General features: G+C 46.8%; 2 protein-coding genes across 3 annotated transcripts; both read left to right on the top strand.

Annotated features, from left to right (window-relative positions):
• Positions 1-2129: 2129 nt before the first annotated feature.
• Positions 2130-4381, top strand: LOC100272814 (uncharacterized). 2 transcript variants are annotated; one of them, XM_023301487.2, is made up of 2 exons: positions 2130-2838; positions 3124-4381. In XM_023301487.2, exons 1-2 carry the CDS (start codon positions 2251-2253, stop codon positions 4105-4107), a joined length of 1572 nt encoding a protein of 523 aa, XP_023157255.1. In that variant the 5' UTR covers positions 2130-2250; the 3' UTR covers positions 4108-4381. The 2 variants fall into 2 exon arrangements, with proteins under 2 accessions (XP_023157255.1, NP_001140739.1); NM_001147267.1 differs by having other exon boundaries at positions 2384-2838; positions 3145-4365.
• A 10114-nt stretch (positions 4382-14495) lies between these two features.
• Positions 14496-15826, top strand: LOC100216870 (uncharacterized). The gene is made up of 2 exons (NM_001143259.2): positions 14496-14838; positions 14999-15826. Exons 1-2 carry the CDS (start codon positions 14627-14629, stop codon positions 15465-15467), a joined length of 681 nt encoding a protein of 226 aa, NP_001136731.2. The 5' UTR covers positions 14496-14626; the 3' UTR covers positions 15468-15826.
• Positions 15827-16126: the final 300 nt, after the last annotated feature.

Raw genomic sequence — 16126 nt, 5'->3', positions numbered from 1 at the left:
CGCCGCGCAGAGGTGATCCGCGAGAGCGGCGCAGCCCACGCCGACCAAGGGGACACCCGTTTGAGACCGGGTACCCATTGGTGTCTGCGGTGCAACCGCAGCGAAGTCTTGATCGAGGTTGCGACCACCGATGTTTTGGCGGCGCTCGCGCGCCCTTTCCAAGGAGACTCGGGCATCCTCTCCCGCACGCCTGCGGTCGAGTTCTGCCCGGAGGTCATTGGTCTAAGCGCCCCTTACTGAGGGCGAGCGCACAGACGCTGATGCCTTGTGTTGGCGCCGGGATGACTGTGTCCTTGACCTGGTCGAGGTAGAATGCGCCATACCGAGTAGTCGGTCGACGTCGTCCCGCCATTGCTTCATGGACCCTGGTGAGGCCGTGGAGCTTGGAGGGTGTCGCAACAACTCCCTGGCTACTGACAATGCTCGTGGGGTCGCCCTCGATGGAGTCCGGGACGTCTGTGCAGCCGTGTGCTGCCGTGCGGCGTGCACAGCAGCAGTGCCTGGCACATGGCGATTGGGAACCTGTGGTGTGGAAGAGGCAGCTTCTCCCTCCACCGCGAAATCTACCGAAGTCTCGGCACGGTGCTCAACGATTTGCACCATCATGCTCGAGCAAGGAAACAAGCAAAAACCTAATGCCTAGCCCCCTACCTGGCGCGCCAAATGTCGGAGAGGAAATCTCCGGCCGGGTGGCGGAGTGCACCCGTCCTAAATCCTAAGATGAGGAGGGGCCTAAGCGTTTTGCTTGTTAGTTGGAAAATGGGGAGAACACAAGAATACACAAGGATTTAGAGTGGTTCGGGCCGCCGGAGCGTAACACCCTACTCCACTGTGTGATGTATTGCTTGAGAGCTTGTATGAACTTGTGAGTGTCTGAGTGAGCCTAAGATTGGATCCCTTGTAACGTCGCATGCCTCTCCTTTTATAGCTGAAGGGGGGCATGCACAAAGGTACTGAGCCCCGACATATGGGCCCAGGGACATAATGAATATAGCACTTGGAGCTACAAATGTTCGCTGCTAGGGCAATCTTCTTGTGCCCTGACATCCGAGATCTGCGTATCCTCGGCGTGCAGGGGAAGCTTCTTGTAGAAGGGATGATGAGCACGATGCGCTGCACGACACGGGCGCACTGTTTGTCAACAGACTGGACAGGCACGCCGTCTGATGGATGACCCTGACGCCGTCTGCCAGTGGAGTGGACATGACGCGTTAAATGCTGAGAGGGCACATCGCCCGTCAGCGTGGTGGCAGGTGACGCGTCCTCTCCGCAATAAATGCAGAGGCTGCACGGCTTTAGGGGCCTTACGCCAGGCTCGGCCCGTTGGCTTATGTTACGGGCCACAAGCCACGCGACAGCAGCGGGTCTCCGCCTGAGCGGGGAGCATAGGGCAAGGCCTGGACACGTGCCAGCACCGGGCCCTTACTCATGTCGGGGTCCTCCCCGTCCCGGGACCTTGCTAAGGCCCGGACCTTACTCGGAGGGTCCTGGGGCCCACCCGAGGGACCCGGTATGCCTTCTTGGGAGCTCCGGACTTGTACGCACAGGGGTCCGGTGTCCCTCTGTGGAGGTCCGGACCCAATGATGCATCCTAGGATGTATTATCTTTCCTTGCCACGTGGTGCCTTTAGATCTGCCCATGTGGTGGGGTCGGATGTCGTTCTCCGTGTGGCCTGGAGACGTAGCACGTGTACAGCGTCTTTACTCAAAACAAGTTGAACTGTCCCTGAGGACAGGTTCAACTGCTTTTGAACAGGGAGGTTCTCTAACCCCAAAATCTCACTCTAGTTGAACTTACAAAGTATCTGAATACTTTAGTTTTCGAAATAAGCTTTTGAAATTGAGACACTTGAGCATTGAAGACCCCTCTTAATTGTACCTTGGTTTCTACTACTCAAGAAATATAAAATTTTATGTGATCGTCACATGGAATCACATGAAGTGCGCCATATGATATATATAAGTTGTCCTCAACACATTCTTTTTTGCTTACATTTAGAGTTTGTGCTCCTTCTGTCTTTAATATAAATGAACATATACTAGGAGCAAAACTTGTTAGAAATTTTGTTGGTTTTGTCGTTTAATCATCAAAACCGGGACTCCTAACCGAATCAGGGCTAAAGTGACCCGACTGTCGGCGCACGTCTCGATGCCCATCTGGTCAATTGATAACACGACCCAGGTTGGCACCTCGCACAGCCGGACAGCCCCATCTGACGAACTGTAGCATCCATTCAAGACTAGCAGTGCATGCCATATTTGACTCCGACGGTGCCATTGACCCCCTTAAGTATCAATCGCTGCAATATAAACTCCTACAGTATAGATCCAGATCACGCCACGCCGTCGGGCAAGACCAGCTCCTCTCGCCTCCCGGCACTTCCGCTTGCCCTCGGTCAAGGTCAACCAATCGCCATGGACGCCGCGTCCTCGTCCGCGGCGCCGCTGCGCCTTGTGATCTTCCCGTGGCTCGGGTTCGGCCACCTGCTCCCGTACCTGGAGCTCGCGGAGCGGCTGGCGCTGCGGGGCCACCGCGTGTCCTTCGTCTCCACGCCGGGCAACGTCGCCCGCCTCCCGCCGCTGCGCCCCGCCGCCGCGCCGCGCGTCGACATCGTGGCGCTCCCGCTCCCGCGCGTCGACGGCCTCCCCGACGGCGCCGAGTCCACCAACAGCGTCCCCCACGACAAGTTCGAGCTGCTGTTCAAGGCCTTCGACGGCCTCGCCGCGCCCTTCGCGGAGTTCTTGGGCGGGTGCTGCGCCGACGAGGGCAGGAGGCCTGACTGGGTCGTCCTCGACTCCTTCCACTACTGGGCCGCCACCGCCGCCGTCGAGCACAAGGTTCGTCCGCAGTCCGCAGTTCCGCACACCAAACGAAAACTGGTTACTAGCGTTGTTTGTTTTTTCTGAGAACATATCAATGCACATGAAATTTTAGTGCACATTAAATCATCACCACTCATTTTAGATTTAATGTATGTAGTTGTTTGATATATTTGCTAAGAACACTCTCCGACGTGGTGGATGTAGTGATAGAAAGTGTTATTTGTAAATTACAATGATAACCAGAGACGTTAGATCTAATATGGATAATTGTGATTTAATATGTGCAACATGTGTACAAAGATTAGCTTGGCTTGTCACCAGGTGCCATGCGCGATGCTGCTCCCGAGCGCCGCGTGCCTGGCCGTGGGCAGGGAACGGCAGTCCTCGAGCGGCAAGCCGGCCGCTGCACCCCGTTACGAGTCGGAGCAGAACAAACAGTATTCCGCCAAGGATGGCGCATCCGGTGTGTCCATCGCCGAGCGCTACTTCTTGACACGCGAGAGGTGCACGATCATGGCCATACGAAGCAGCCACGAGTGGGAACCGGAGTTCCTGCCGCTGGTGGCGCCGCTCGTCGGCAAGCCGGTTCTGCCCCTCGGCCTGCTTCCGCCGTCACCCGACGGAGGGCGTGGCGCCAGCGCCAACGCGAACGGGGAGCACGCCACCGTACGGTGGCTGGACGCGCAACCGCCGAGCTCGGTGCTGTACGTGGCGCTGGGGAGCGAGGTGCCGCTGCGCGCGGAGCAGGTGCACGAGCTGGCGCTGGGGCTGGAGCTCGCCGGGACGGGCTTCCTCTGGGCTTTGCGGAACCCTAGCGGCGTCCCCGACGCGGACGTCCTTCCGGCCGGGTTCCAAGAACGCACCCGCGGCCGTGGGCTGGTGACCACGGGGTGGGTTCCTCAGCCCAGCGTACTGGCGCACGCCGCCGTGGGCGGGTTCTTGACGCACTGCGGACGGAACTCGCTCATCGAAGGGCTCCTGTACGGCCGCCCTCTCGTCATGCTGCCCATCTTCGGGGACCAGGGCCCGAACGCGCGCCTCATGGAGGGAAAGAAGGTGGGGTTGCAGGTGCCCAGGGATGAGCACGACGGCTCTTTCGACCGCCATGGCGTGGCCGGCGCGGCCCGGGCCGTCATGCTAGAGGAGGAAACCAGGGGTGTCTTTGTCGCAAATGCTCTCAAGGTGCAAGCGATTGTAGCTGATAAGGAACTTCAAGACAGGTACGTGGATGAATTTATACAGCAACTACTAATAAGAGGGAGGCCATGCCCTGCCTCCAGCTGAGACTGCCGTGCAGGGTTTGTAACTTTCCCACTGGGGTTTGTTCGGTTAGCTCTCAATCCATGTGGATTGAGTGAGATTAGATGAGTTTGAATCCCAAACAAGTAAAACTTCTTTTTAATTTTTTCAATCTCATCCAATTCATGTGTATTGGAAATAACCGAACAAGGCCTTAATAAAACATCTAGCTTTCAAACTATGTTATCGGAGGCGACAATGGATTGGGATAATTTGCCACAATAAGAGAGCATGTATTGTTATATATTTGTCTATTTCATATGCTCACACCCTCTTGCAACTTTGAAAGTGTGACCAGAGGAGAAAGCACCCGATTTTGAAATGGAAATAATCATGCTGTTTGGTTGCTAGCAGTCTCAGCGCCTGGAAATAATCATGCAGAATATGAACATGGGTGATTGGGTTCATGATCACCACCTTTCACCTAACCCCGAATTCGTACATGGGTGATTGGGTTTACGATGACACCTTCCACTCAACTCAACTAGTTGAGTAAGACCCACTTCATCTTATTTTGTCAAGTTATGTTTTTTACAAAACTTAATAAAACAATATAATATTAAAGCATATACTTCTTCTAGCATCGAGATCCTCTAACGTAACGTCGTCAGACGTAGCCGACCGCGGTCGACTGACTCGTGAGCCCGGTTGCAGCTCGGCCCCGCCTTGGTAGCGGCCGGACGTTATGACAGAGGAGCCGCTGGCCCTTCTTCCATCTCCCTCTTTTGTTTTCAACCAGATCCTCTGTAGTAACGTGCATGGACGTATTTATCGGTCGATCACTGATGTGTGGGACTAGTCGATGCCTGGTCCCGCATGCTAGCGGCTAGATGTTACTGTAGAGGGTTTGCTTCCCTTTTGTTCCTACTTCCAACTACAGTGGCGTGTGCCACCTTGTGGATTTCTAGAAGTACTCTAAACCTAGGCGGAATCAGATGGGCCACTAACATACAGGGCCAGTCTAGATCTAGTTCAACGCGTCAGTGGCGGGACGTTACAACATAGGATTTGCTTTCACTCCAAACCGTCGAGACATTATACGTTCTATTTGGATTAGCTTGTTGTGGCTACAACAGGCCATCAAATATAAATAAAATTGCAATAACTGCAGTAAAAGACAACAAAAGTAGTAGACCAAGCAGCTATTAGCGGCAACAGCCAACAAGGAGATGTGTGTTCGCCAAGGCGTGGCAAAGCGGCCAATTGTGCGCTCGGCAAGCAGCGGTCGACGGCAGCGCAAGTAGCGGCCAGCATCGAGGCGTGCACGACGAACAGAGGCCGACGTCGAGGCGTGACTTCAGAGCGCTGTCGTGCGCACACACTACACGCTATATATATAGTCATTGTCGGAGGGATCTCAATAATAGAGTTAGTTTATTAGCTATAAGTTAAGTTATAAAAGTAATCAAAGTATCACCACTAGATGCATAGATCAGTAAGAAAAATTAGGGGGGAGAGGAGCCTTAGCTATGGCACGGAATACAAAGACTAAGTATAAGAAAATTGAAGGCATTGACACAATGATTGTCTATAGAGAAACTGAACACATAACCATAAAGCATTCATCCAAAGGAGACGACATGGGCATGCACAAATATTGATGGCAACACATCCATTGGAGGGAGCCCCAAACAACCATGTCGGCTTTATTTTGGTCTATTTGGCTTACTCGAAATGAGGTGGCTTTTAATCACAAACCAATACCATAAATTGTGCATGTCATTTTCAGAGGTACTCATTGGTTTAGGTTCTGGAGACTTCTACAGAAGAAGGAAACACATCAACAAATTCTCGATGTGTGTCAAGCCTTGGAAGTGGTGGCAATGGAAGTCTTTGTGAATCATGAATGGCGATCAAATGCAAGACTTGAGTGTGGCTAGTGTTATCCATAGTCACGATATTTAGTTCCATCAAGTTAGTTTCATTATTCAAGCACATGTTCATTGAGATAATAATTGACATGTAATGGTTGTACGCATTTGATGCAAAAGCCGGAACTCTTTGTTTCCATAATCAAAAAATGTACCATAGGGACAGGATCTGTATAGCAAAGCATCCACAGAGAATAAAGCGATATTGGCAGCAAATCATCCACCATAAAAGTTGAATGATGCAACAAATAATCCCCTAGGACGATCCAAACAATGTTAGGGTTGGACCAACCATTGCAAAGACGAACGATAATCAAATGCATAGGCACAACAGGGACCTATAACGTGTATCGATTGTGTGGCAAGAACCATTGACAACAGTGATCTCTTTGGGAACAACAAAAGGCCACAAAGACAAAGACGTAGAGGCCAAAGTAGAGTAGTGGTCCTGTAGTGATGCCTCCAAGAAGGAACATGATGCCTAGATCACCATCACCGCTACAAATGGCTAGCGATCAAGAAGGGCTTTCCCCAAGAACTACCATTGCAAAGGGCCTTGCCCAAACCACCCATAGCCCTTGATCCATAAGTCATAATTAACGAGGAGTGGTTCTTCAGCGATCCCTATAACAAGGAGCAAGATGTCGAAGACTCGAAGGACGCCATTACCGCTGGCATTGATAGCAAGCTGAACAAGGCTTTCACCAATAAAACACCATGACAGCCAAGTAGCATGCCACTTGTCCAGCACTACATGCCACACCGAGTCTGATGAGCACTCGGATGGCACTAATCCACCGATACCAAACCACCAGACACCATTTACTACCTACAAGAACTAGACAGGTAGCCATGCCTCGAACATGACCATCTAGCCATGGAGGACCACCACCAAAGCCCATGCCATCTAGCACGATAACCAGATGCTTTTGGCTCATAGCATGCAGATACATACAACTTCAACATAAATCTAGCCATCCACCGAGTGAAGTCGATGCCAAACCAAGGGAAGGGGATGAAGTAGAGAAAAACAAAGAATAGGATTAGAAGAAGATGGAGCAGAGGAGTAAAAGAAGAGTTGCGTGGATATCTTTGTGGATATCTTGCTTGTGTTACGCCACACGCACTGTCACCAACCGAAGTAGTGGCGACATTTGTCCAAGCTTTGTGGATATCTTGCTTGTGTTACTCAACTCGCATGCTAGTTGTCTATGCAGCAGAGGGGCGAGCTGAGTGTCTACAAGGTCATGTGGCACACCTAGGATGGGAAGGAGATGGAGGTGAGGCCTTAACGGATTTTATGGGTAGCATGTCTCACATTATTTTTTTAGTCCTCCTTATATTTGCTTGCTAACAGATCATGCAAAAGAGCATGCAAATGCAAAATACCTCTCGCACGACACTGTAGAGCAATGCATCTATCTCGAACGGCTACACATTCACAAGAGGCAAAATGCATATGAGGAAAGAGGTTATACAAATCTACACGCCCACAACCCCTTTCCTTCAAAGCATTATGCATGATATTTTGGAGAAACAAAACTTTGTGAGCCACACACATACACTATTTATTATGCAAATAGCTAAATGCCTCTAAAAATGTATTTCCTTGTTAGAGATAGACTCACCATTACATAAGCTCCCATAGTTAGCTTGTTGCTTGTATGAGAGCCAAACTCTTCTCTCCTCTACATCAAGAAAAATGTTGAGTAGTTTGATTATAAGACCATTATTATACTTGTTCTTAGTAGAGAGTTTCATGGTACTGTTTTGAAGACTACAATATCATATAAAACTAAATAAAATATTGATAAAACACACACCCTTAATGCATAGTCGTATTCTATTGTTTTATGGTCATTTAATCCACGATTCATCTAGACTTAAAAACTGAACCAACCTAGTTTTATACTTTTAATTTATCCCTATAACACACTATTCTTCTCTGTTTTTAATAATGCTGTCAGATAGCTTATTAAATATACACACACTATTCTTCTCTAATTGTAAAAATGTTGTCAGATATAGCCTATTGAATCAATATATGAAACTAGAATGAAATTTACACCTAAGGTTACTGTTGTAATTTGGCTTTTTTGTATACGTGTAATAACATAATAATCGATCTCCGTTGTAAGCTTAGTGCGTGCATGCATACACATGTATGAAACATTAGTTCTTGCACAATATAATGGTTGTGCGAGTAACGCTAATCTCCTGCGTGTCATTATATTCCACGTGCGTACGCTGCCATATACGTTGCCATCCGGAAGGCAACAAAACTGTGCTTGCGCACAAACTGTCGCTTCACGTGCACGCGTGTACATTTGTGGTATGTTTCGAGCATCGACACATGCATGCACATTCGGGCATGACAGCCTTTTGCTACAGCTTTGGTCACTTTTGCCTGCTTGCATTGCTTCCTCTGACGTCTCTTGATCCAGCCAGCACTGCAGGCTGCAGCGCGTGCTTGAATTGGCAGCAAGGTCGGGTAGCACCTCGATCAGCGTGGCTTATATTAGGGCAACACATCTCGTGCACTAAACCCACCTTCGTGTATATATATACAAAAACAATCTCAACCCTTCGTCCAAGATTAGGTCTAGTTTGAGTACTCTAGTATTGAGCTTAATCTATATATATTGAGGTGTAACTTAAATTGCACCCTAATCCACCTCAAAACACATGAATTGTGGTTAATATTAGAGTATTCAAACAAAGCGTTAGCTGATGTGTTTAAAACGGCGCTTAGCTCCGTGTTAATAAAAAAACCGGCATGAGCACTTTCTTTTTACTCGGTCCGTTCTAAAATATTAGTCGTTTTAACTCTTGATTTTTTTTATGTCTATATTTAAATGGATGATGATAAATCTAGACACGTATATAAAACAAATATATTAAACTATTGCATGAATCAAATAAAAAAGTAAAACAAATTTTATTTTAGGACAGGGTAGTACAAGTCTACATCTCTATTGTGTCATTGCAGAACTTTCCCTCGTACAGTTGTCCACATCCCATATATCTTAAGGTGTGTGGGCCGATGATCGCGACATGGGTTGTGTTCGTCTTCACCTATTCGCCATAACTTAGCCCACGAGGGTTTGCACTTCAAGTGTAGCTATCCGACAGTTATAGTTGTACAGTCTGATCTTTGAAATTGTTGTACGAAAACAATATGGTGTTATTTGGTTCACGAAATGTAATGTAACACACTTGAGTATAAGCGATAACAATTTTGAATAGTCCGTTATAAATTTCTAATGTGATATCTGATTACGGTTGAAGTTAAACAAATATTTTTTAACGTTACCAGTTATTCATTACGTTACAAAATATGTGAACGACCAAACGACACCTAGTAAGAAAAAACAACGAGAGCCAAGGCTAAAGTTTAGCTGCTTACATTAGCAGTGATGACAACGATCGAGAGAACACGGTTTTCAGGAAACCGTATGCAGAAACACAATCAAGATTCGACAGGAGACTGAAGAAAGTCGAATAGTACAAGGGCATATATATATGGTTCGCAGTTCACACACCGGCAGATACACACATTTGTAGGTACGTATACGCTGGATGTGGGAGGTCATTGCGACACATGGCATCTTTGAAAACAGAAAACAAACTGAACATGCATGCAAACCTTTGCTCTGATCTAGCTATTAGTCTAGTCGTGGGAACCCCAGATGCAGAGTGCAGCATTTTCAATACAGCCGAGCCAAACAAGTCCAATTGCACTGCACTGCACTGCATCCGTCGATCGGAATCATATGCAGCAGACCGCCAGGAATTTTCTTTTCGGTTGGCCGGGGGCGACACCAACAGCAGGTAGTACACATCACGTACAGCTCGAGAATAGTATATGATGTTTAGTTTAGTCATGGACAGTTGAAACACACACACACATGCACACTATGAGCAGCAGGCCAGCAGCAGCCCAATCATCAGCAGTGTGTTACGACGACGTCTCAGCTAGCTAGCCTTGTAAGTGGTTGCAGGAACACAAGGCATCTCTGCCAACAGTCAAACGGTACTGGGAAGCTGCTCTGATCTATATCAGTCAGTCTATATGCAATTTAGTTTTGGATGCATGCATCTCTAATCATGCATGCATGGACAGCAGAGAGCAGTAGTGGGACAGGGAATCGACGAATCAGGCTTGATTAATTCTAGCTAGCGCGTTCGTCATTTCAAGACAGGCAGAGCAGCTAGCTAGATCAGTTAGTTAACACCAATAAACGGCTCGTAGCTAGCTAGCTAGCTTCGGTAGATTGAATTTGGATCGACTTGATGCTGACAAAAGGATCGGAGCGTATCATGCTCATGCATGGGCTGGGATGGGATAGCACACGAGTCGACACGACCTTGCTTGTTGCGAGCTGCAAAAACAATTCTTTTTCGCGCGCGTCATGGAGCACCGCACCGCGCGGCATGCAAGTGTCGACATCAGGAACATCATCTAAACCTTCTCGCCACTTTTTCTTAAAACACACACACACACACAACGAAGTCAAATTAGCTAGCTATAGGCTTGGCTGGGTATAGTAGTAGTCCTTTACTAGGCGTAGCTAGGCCTGTGTGTTTAACTTGTGGTACTAGTAATATTGCTACTCCGATTGTTTTTTTTTAGACCGTACGTTGCAGCGTAGTCTTACCATTCTATTCGTTCCTCCCAACTAAAATTTAGTCACTGTCACATTAAATATTTAAACGATAATTAAATATATTAAATTTAGTCTAGTTATAAAATAAATTACATAGATAAAGGCTAAAAAATAAGACAGATTTATTAAATATTGTTATGATTATATTTAATATCTATAATTAATATTAAATATTTGATATAACACGAACTAAACTTTAGAGAGAGGAGCCAAACAACATGCATGCAATCTTTCGAGAAGTTTTGTTATCTTTTCTTTTTTCCGACTGTCCTTATATACATCCAAATTGCAATCCACACATATATATTCACACTTAAGATTTGTTCCGTTGCATTCGAATCGGAGGGGACTGAGAGGATAATGGTGTGTTTGGTTTGTGGAGTCACTCTATACTTCATGAGGTGATGCATCATAAGTTCATTCCATCAATTTTGGTAGAATCAACCTACTCCTCGTGTATATATTAATTATTAGCTTATGAGGAATGAGGTGGTGATGGATCAACTCATTCTATTCTACAAACCAAATAAAAAAGTGAGGAGTGAGAAGAAGATGAATGATTTCATTCATCAAACCAAACACACTCTTAAATTCTCTTATACTCAATTTTGGTTAGTACGGGTTTAACAAGCCCTTGTTGTGATCCGTGCTTTGGTCCCTACAAGTCCCTACAAGTATTCCTCTCCCACGACGCTCAATACGAGCAATATATTCTAGCCACAGTTCGTCTAGATCACCTTGGAGGTTGACATATATCTATTGCTAATAGAAGAAAGGCAAACCTAAAAAAGCCATCATCCTCTGACCCAGATTATTTTCCATTTTCTAGATATTTAAATTTTATTATATATCTAGTTATATAATAAATATAATATATTCAAAAAAAAAGATAAAATGGTCCACACGCGTTAGAACAAGGAGAGTATAAAATATTCGGGTATCAATAAGCCATACTCTAATGATCGCTAACAACAATAATTTTTAGATTTTATTCAGTTTTTTTTTTACCTACAGCTTTCATTATTGAAAAAGTTCAAAGTAACACCTAAACATATATCTAGATTACCACATGCAGATATTTTTATAAACTACCCACGTGTTTCACTATAGAATTTATTCTACAGTAACCCACTAAATCTTTAATTAAATCACCCATAGCATTAGAAAAAAATTTATATAAAGTAACTCGTAGGCTTATCTAAATTACCCACATGTGTCATAATTAAAAACTAACTTCAAATAAACCTCCGAATCTGTATCTATTTAAATTACCTAATACCATTGTCACTATAAAAAGCACCCAAGTATTGTTCTTCTACTTTGCCAAATTATTCCATAGTTAATATAGGCTCTGGTTCAGGCATCTTTATATGTTCATGCTTCAATTCAAAGTTGGCTATCTTGCTAACTAAAGCTTACTGTTTTGTACTGTCTCTATAACGAAGTTTGAAATAATGAGTAAGATAGGGAGTATATGTTGGAGATAATCTAGGAGTATATGCTGGAGATAATCTAGTGGTGGTGATAGACTCTAAATTTTACACTATAAAATTTAGGGATCAGATCATATTAGGATCGAACTCTATTTCTATTTGTTAAGCGGAAATTAATTAAGGACTTAAATAGATCGTAAAAAACATTTGGATGGTTGCGTACTGTAATTAAACACACAATAAAGTTGCTCCAGGATTAGTGCCTTCAAAACAGTCAAACTGATGACAAACAAACCGTACCAATGCAATCCCGTGAATTCCGGAGTGCATGATTTTTCCTACGTTGTAGTATATTATACGTACAAGACACGCTTGTTTCCGAAGGCACACTAACCTTTTTGCTTTTTTCTAGAACTGCTCGAGAAGCGTGGTTTCCAAAAGGTACGTTAGTTTGGTTCAACAGGTCCCGACTACCATGATATATACATGTCATGTCACGTATGAGCCACATTAATTCTTAAACAAGGGGGCCATTTGGTGGTTCTCATGATCAAAACTCAGGAGTAAGTGCAGTTCAATTTGTTTGCATGGGGAATAGCACAGAGCCAAACGACAGTGCTTTAATTTGTGTGCGAAGATCTCTTGTAAACAAACAGCTCCCACTTGGCTTTGTTGGACCTTTACCGAACCAAAAGATGAAGCAGCAGCGGCGCGCGCAGGGAGAGATTTGCTGAACAATAGTATCCCATTTGGTGGTTATTAAAAGAGAGATAGTGGGGATCCAAAGTGAAGTAGATGATGATAGTGGAGGATATATAAAATTATATACACCATGGGGGTTTTTCTGTAGTGTGTGGTACATCACACAGGTAGTCGTACTATACAGTGGCGGACCCAGGATTTGAGGACGACCTAGGCAAGATTAAGTTGCTATCCTCTATGCCTGTGCTTGCTTGCTTCTCTCCATTGCCGTAGGATTAAGCGTATGGTGCTTGCTTGCTTCTTTCCATTGTCGTAGGCAAAACAGCCCAGGCCACCGCCTGTGGTGCCTGGGTGGTGAGTCCGCCACTGGTACTATATATAGAGCCCCTTTATCTTGTCAAAACGTCACTTGATTTAAATGCTGGTTCGGTAAAAAAAAGAACAGCCGTGCAAAAATATGTATACTATCATTTTTTTTCGATGTCCAGTTGTACTTATTAAAAATATGTATAATCCGCGCAACCATGTAAAAAAACAATATTCCTCCATGTATCCCTTGGACCCTTGCCTAACCTTAAAATGTACAAGCACGAAAAAGGTGACGCGTGCGATGATGGTCAATAATTGGGTGTAATTTACTCAAAGATACGTGGGAAAATGGAGAAAGAGATGCATATATATATATGCAGGCAAAAGCAATCGACAGTGCCCCCCTATATTCTGCGATACATATGACTATATGAGCCATCTTCAATGTAACCGTAAATAATACGGGAGAGACGCTTCTCCATTTATATCTATCATAGCATCCTACTAAGTAATCGGTACTTATATGTATCAGCGAAGAGTGATTTCTCCAAAACAGGATCGCCAAATAATTCCTCCAAAACTGAATCCGCCATCATGATGAGCGGCGACAGCCCGTTAGCACGCCATGTTCTCCGCTGAATTGAAAAATCGACCGGGGGACTCGGAAAACCGCGTATCCAGCCAGGCAGCCACCCATTTGGTCCCGCTAAGGTTTTATTCGGTTATTCTAATTTTATGTGAATTAAAAATGTATTAAAATAGATTAAGATAAATTTTAACTTGCAATACATTTAAATTGACTTAATACTAACTAATTCATATAGATTAACGGTAAAACGAACAAACTCTAATGTCCGGTTCGCTCTTAATCTATATAGGCTGGGTGGGTTTAAATCACATACAGGTTAAAAAAATTCTTAATTTTTTAAATCTTATCTAATCCATATGAAAGGGGAATAACTGAACAATACCTAATGAAACAAAATATATTAGAGAATATGTGCATACCATGATTTCATATATATATTGATATGAGTTATGGTTATGGGTATCCATCCAGCGGCTGGCGGGCCCCGCCCACATGGGCTGCCTCCGGTCCGGATCCGACGGCCCCGCGGCCCGCCATGACTCCGTCGACCGAGGAATCTATGCATGTCGCCGGCCGACCCGGCAGGCCGCTCGTGGCTGCTTCCCCGCGGTCGCCCTCGCAGCACAGCCTTGCGCACGCCCCCGACGTCGCTGCATGCATGTGTCCGTGTCGCCGGCCTCTCATCTCGCTCCCCTCGACCAGTTCCTTCTGGCAGCCTGGCTGGCTGACCTGACCACCTCTCCTCCTCCAGTATAAAACATGCGCACCGATGCCATCCTCAGGCCGAACACACCAGAGACCAGCTCATCATCACATTCGCATACATCTCTTCTAGCACGCAAAGATCGAGCTATAGCTAGCTCTGCAACAAGAGAGAAGGAGGACTACCCTTCGCCGGCCGGCCTAAGGAGGAGTACGTACAGAACTTGGGACATGGAAACCGTCGTGGGCGACCTCATGGCGACCGAGCTGAGGCTTGGCCTGCCGGGCACCGTCGACGACTGCAGCCAGCCCCAACTGGTGAAGGCCACGCCGCCGTCGACGCCAAGGGGCAAGAGGCGCGCCACCGCCGATGCCGTGGAGGAAGCCGCCGGCGCCGAGGAGGCAAGCAAGCGTGACGCCGAGACGGCGCCCCCGGCAGCCAAGTGAGTAGAGATTATAGATAGAGCGTTATTCCAAAACTGTTCAGAAGAACCGTAGTGTCCCTTCTTCGATCGTAGCAGGCGCAGCTAGCTCCGCTCTGCTGCATCAGGTCCTGACTCCTGAGTCCTGACGCTACGTACGTATGTCACTCAACTCTCGCAGGGCGCCCGTGGTGGGTTGGCCGCCGGTGAGGTCGTACCGGAAGAGCTGCTTCCAGCAGGCCAGCAGCAAGCAGGCGGCAGCGGCCAAACAGGAGGCGGCGGCGGCGGCGCCCGGCTGCACGGCATCGTCAGCAGCCGCCACAAACACCACCAGCAGCAGCAGCGCCGCCGTCGTCGTTGGCTCCTTCGTCAAAGTGAGCATGGACGGCGCCCCGTACCTGAGGAAGGTGGACCTGAGGATGTACAGGGGCTACAGGGAGCTCCGGGAGGCCCTGGAGGCCTTGTTCGTCTCCTCCAGCAGCGCCAACAACCTGTCGGAGTTCGCCGTCACCTACGAGGACAAGGACGGCGACCTCATGCTCGTCGGAGACGTGCCGTTCGAGATGTTCGCTAGCACCTGCAAGAAGCTGAGGATCATGAAGAGATCTGAAGCCACAGGCCTGGGGTCGTCGTCAGCGAGGCAACAATGAAGATCTCATCTGATCTATCGAGAGGACCTGCATGCCCGGCAACAACACGTCGATCGATCGTCATGGCCTTATTAATTGTTTCTTTCTTTCTTTTCTTTTCTGTTTAATTATTTTTGTTGTTCTGGTTGGCGCCGCCGTGGATCGGAGGGATCCCCAAGCCGAAGGATGAGCTTGGCTGGCGCATCGAAGCGCATGCAACGGATGTGTGCGGCTTTGGTTCTGTAATAAGACAACCAGGGGTCCTTTTTTCGATCTGTTATTAGCGGCACAAAAGGAGCTAGATGCATGCTGAGGTTGTTTCAGTTCACTCTCCATGTGTGTCTGTACAAACGAAACAATACAGTTATATTTTGATCGTTGATCCCTTATTAATTTGCTTGAGCGCGCTGGTGTTTCTCTCTCGAGCTTTCCCGACTAGCTAGCTAGCTAGCTCTAGTTCAGCGTTTTAATGCCTTCGCCCGTTTCCGTACTATCTGATGCCGTGTCAGTTCATGTCATCGTCGTAAGATTGTTCATCAGGGTGAACCCCGATTAAGGCAAATTATTATACAGGAGTACGTGAAGGCTACCAACAATATAATGCTGCAAGCTAGCCATACAATATTGTAGCATGTCCAAATTGCAAAACTGCAGTAGTTCTTGATTCCTAGCAGCAGTTG

Source organism: Zea mays, chromosome 1, assembly GCF_902167145.1.
Source record: "Zea mays cultivar B73 chromosome 1, Zm-B73-REFERENCE-NAM-5.0, whole genome shotgun sequence".
NCBI lineage: Eukaryota > Viridiplantae > Streptophyta > Magnoliopsida > Poales > Poaceae > Zea > Zea mays.
Note: the sequence above shows the minus strand (reverse complement) of the source record. Positions and strands in the feature narration are given on the sequence as shown.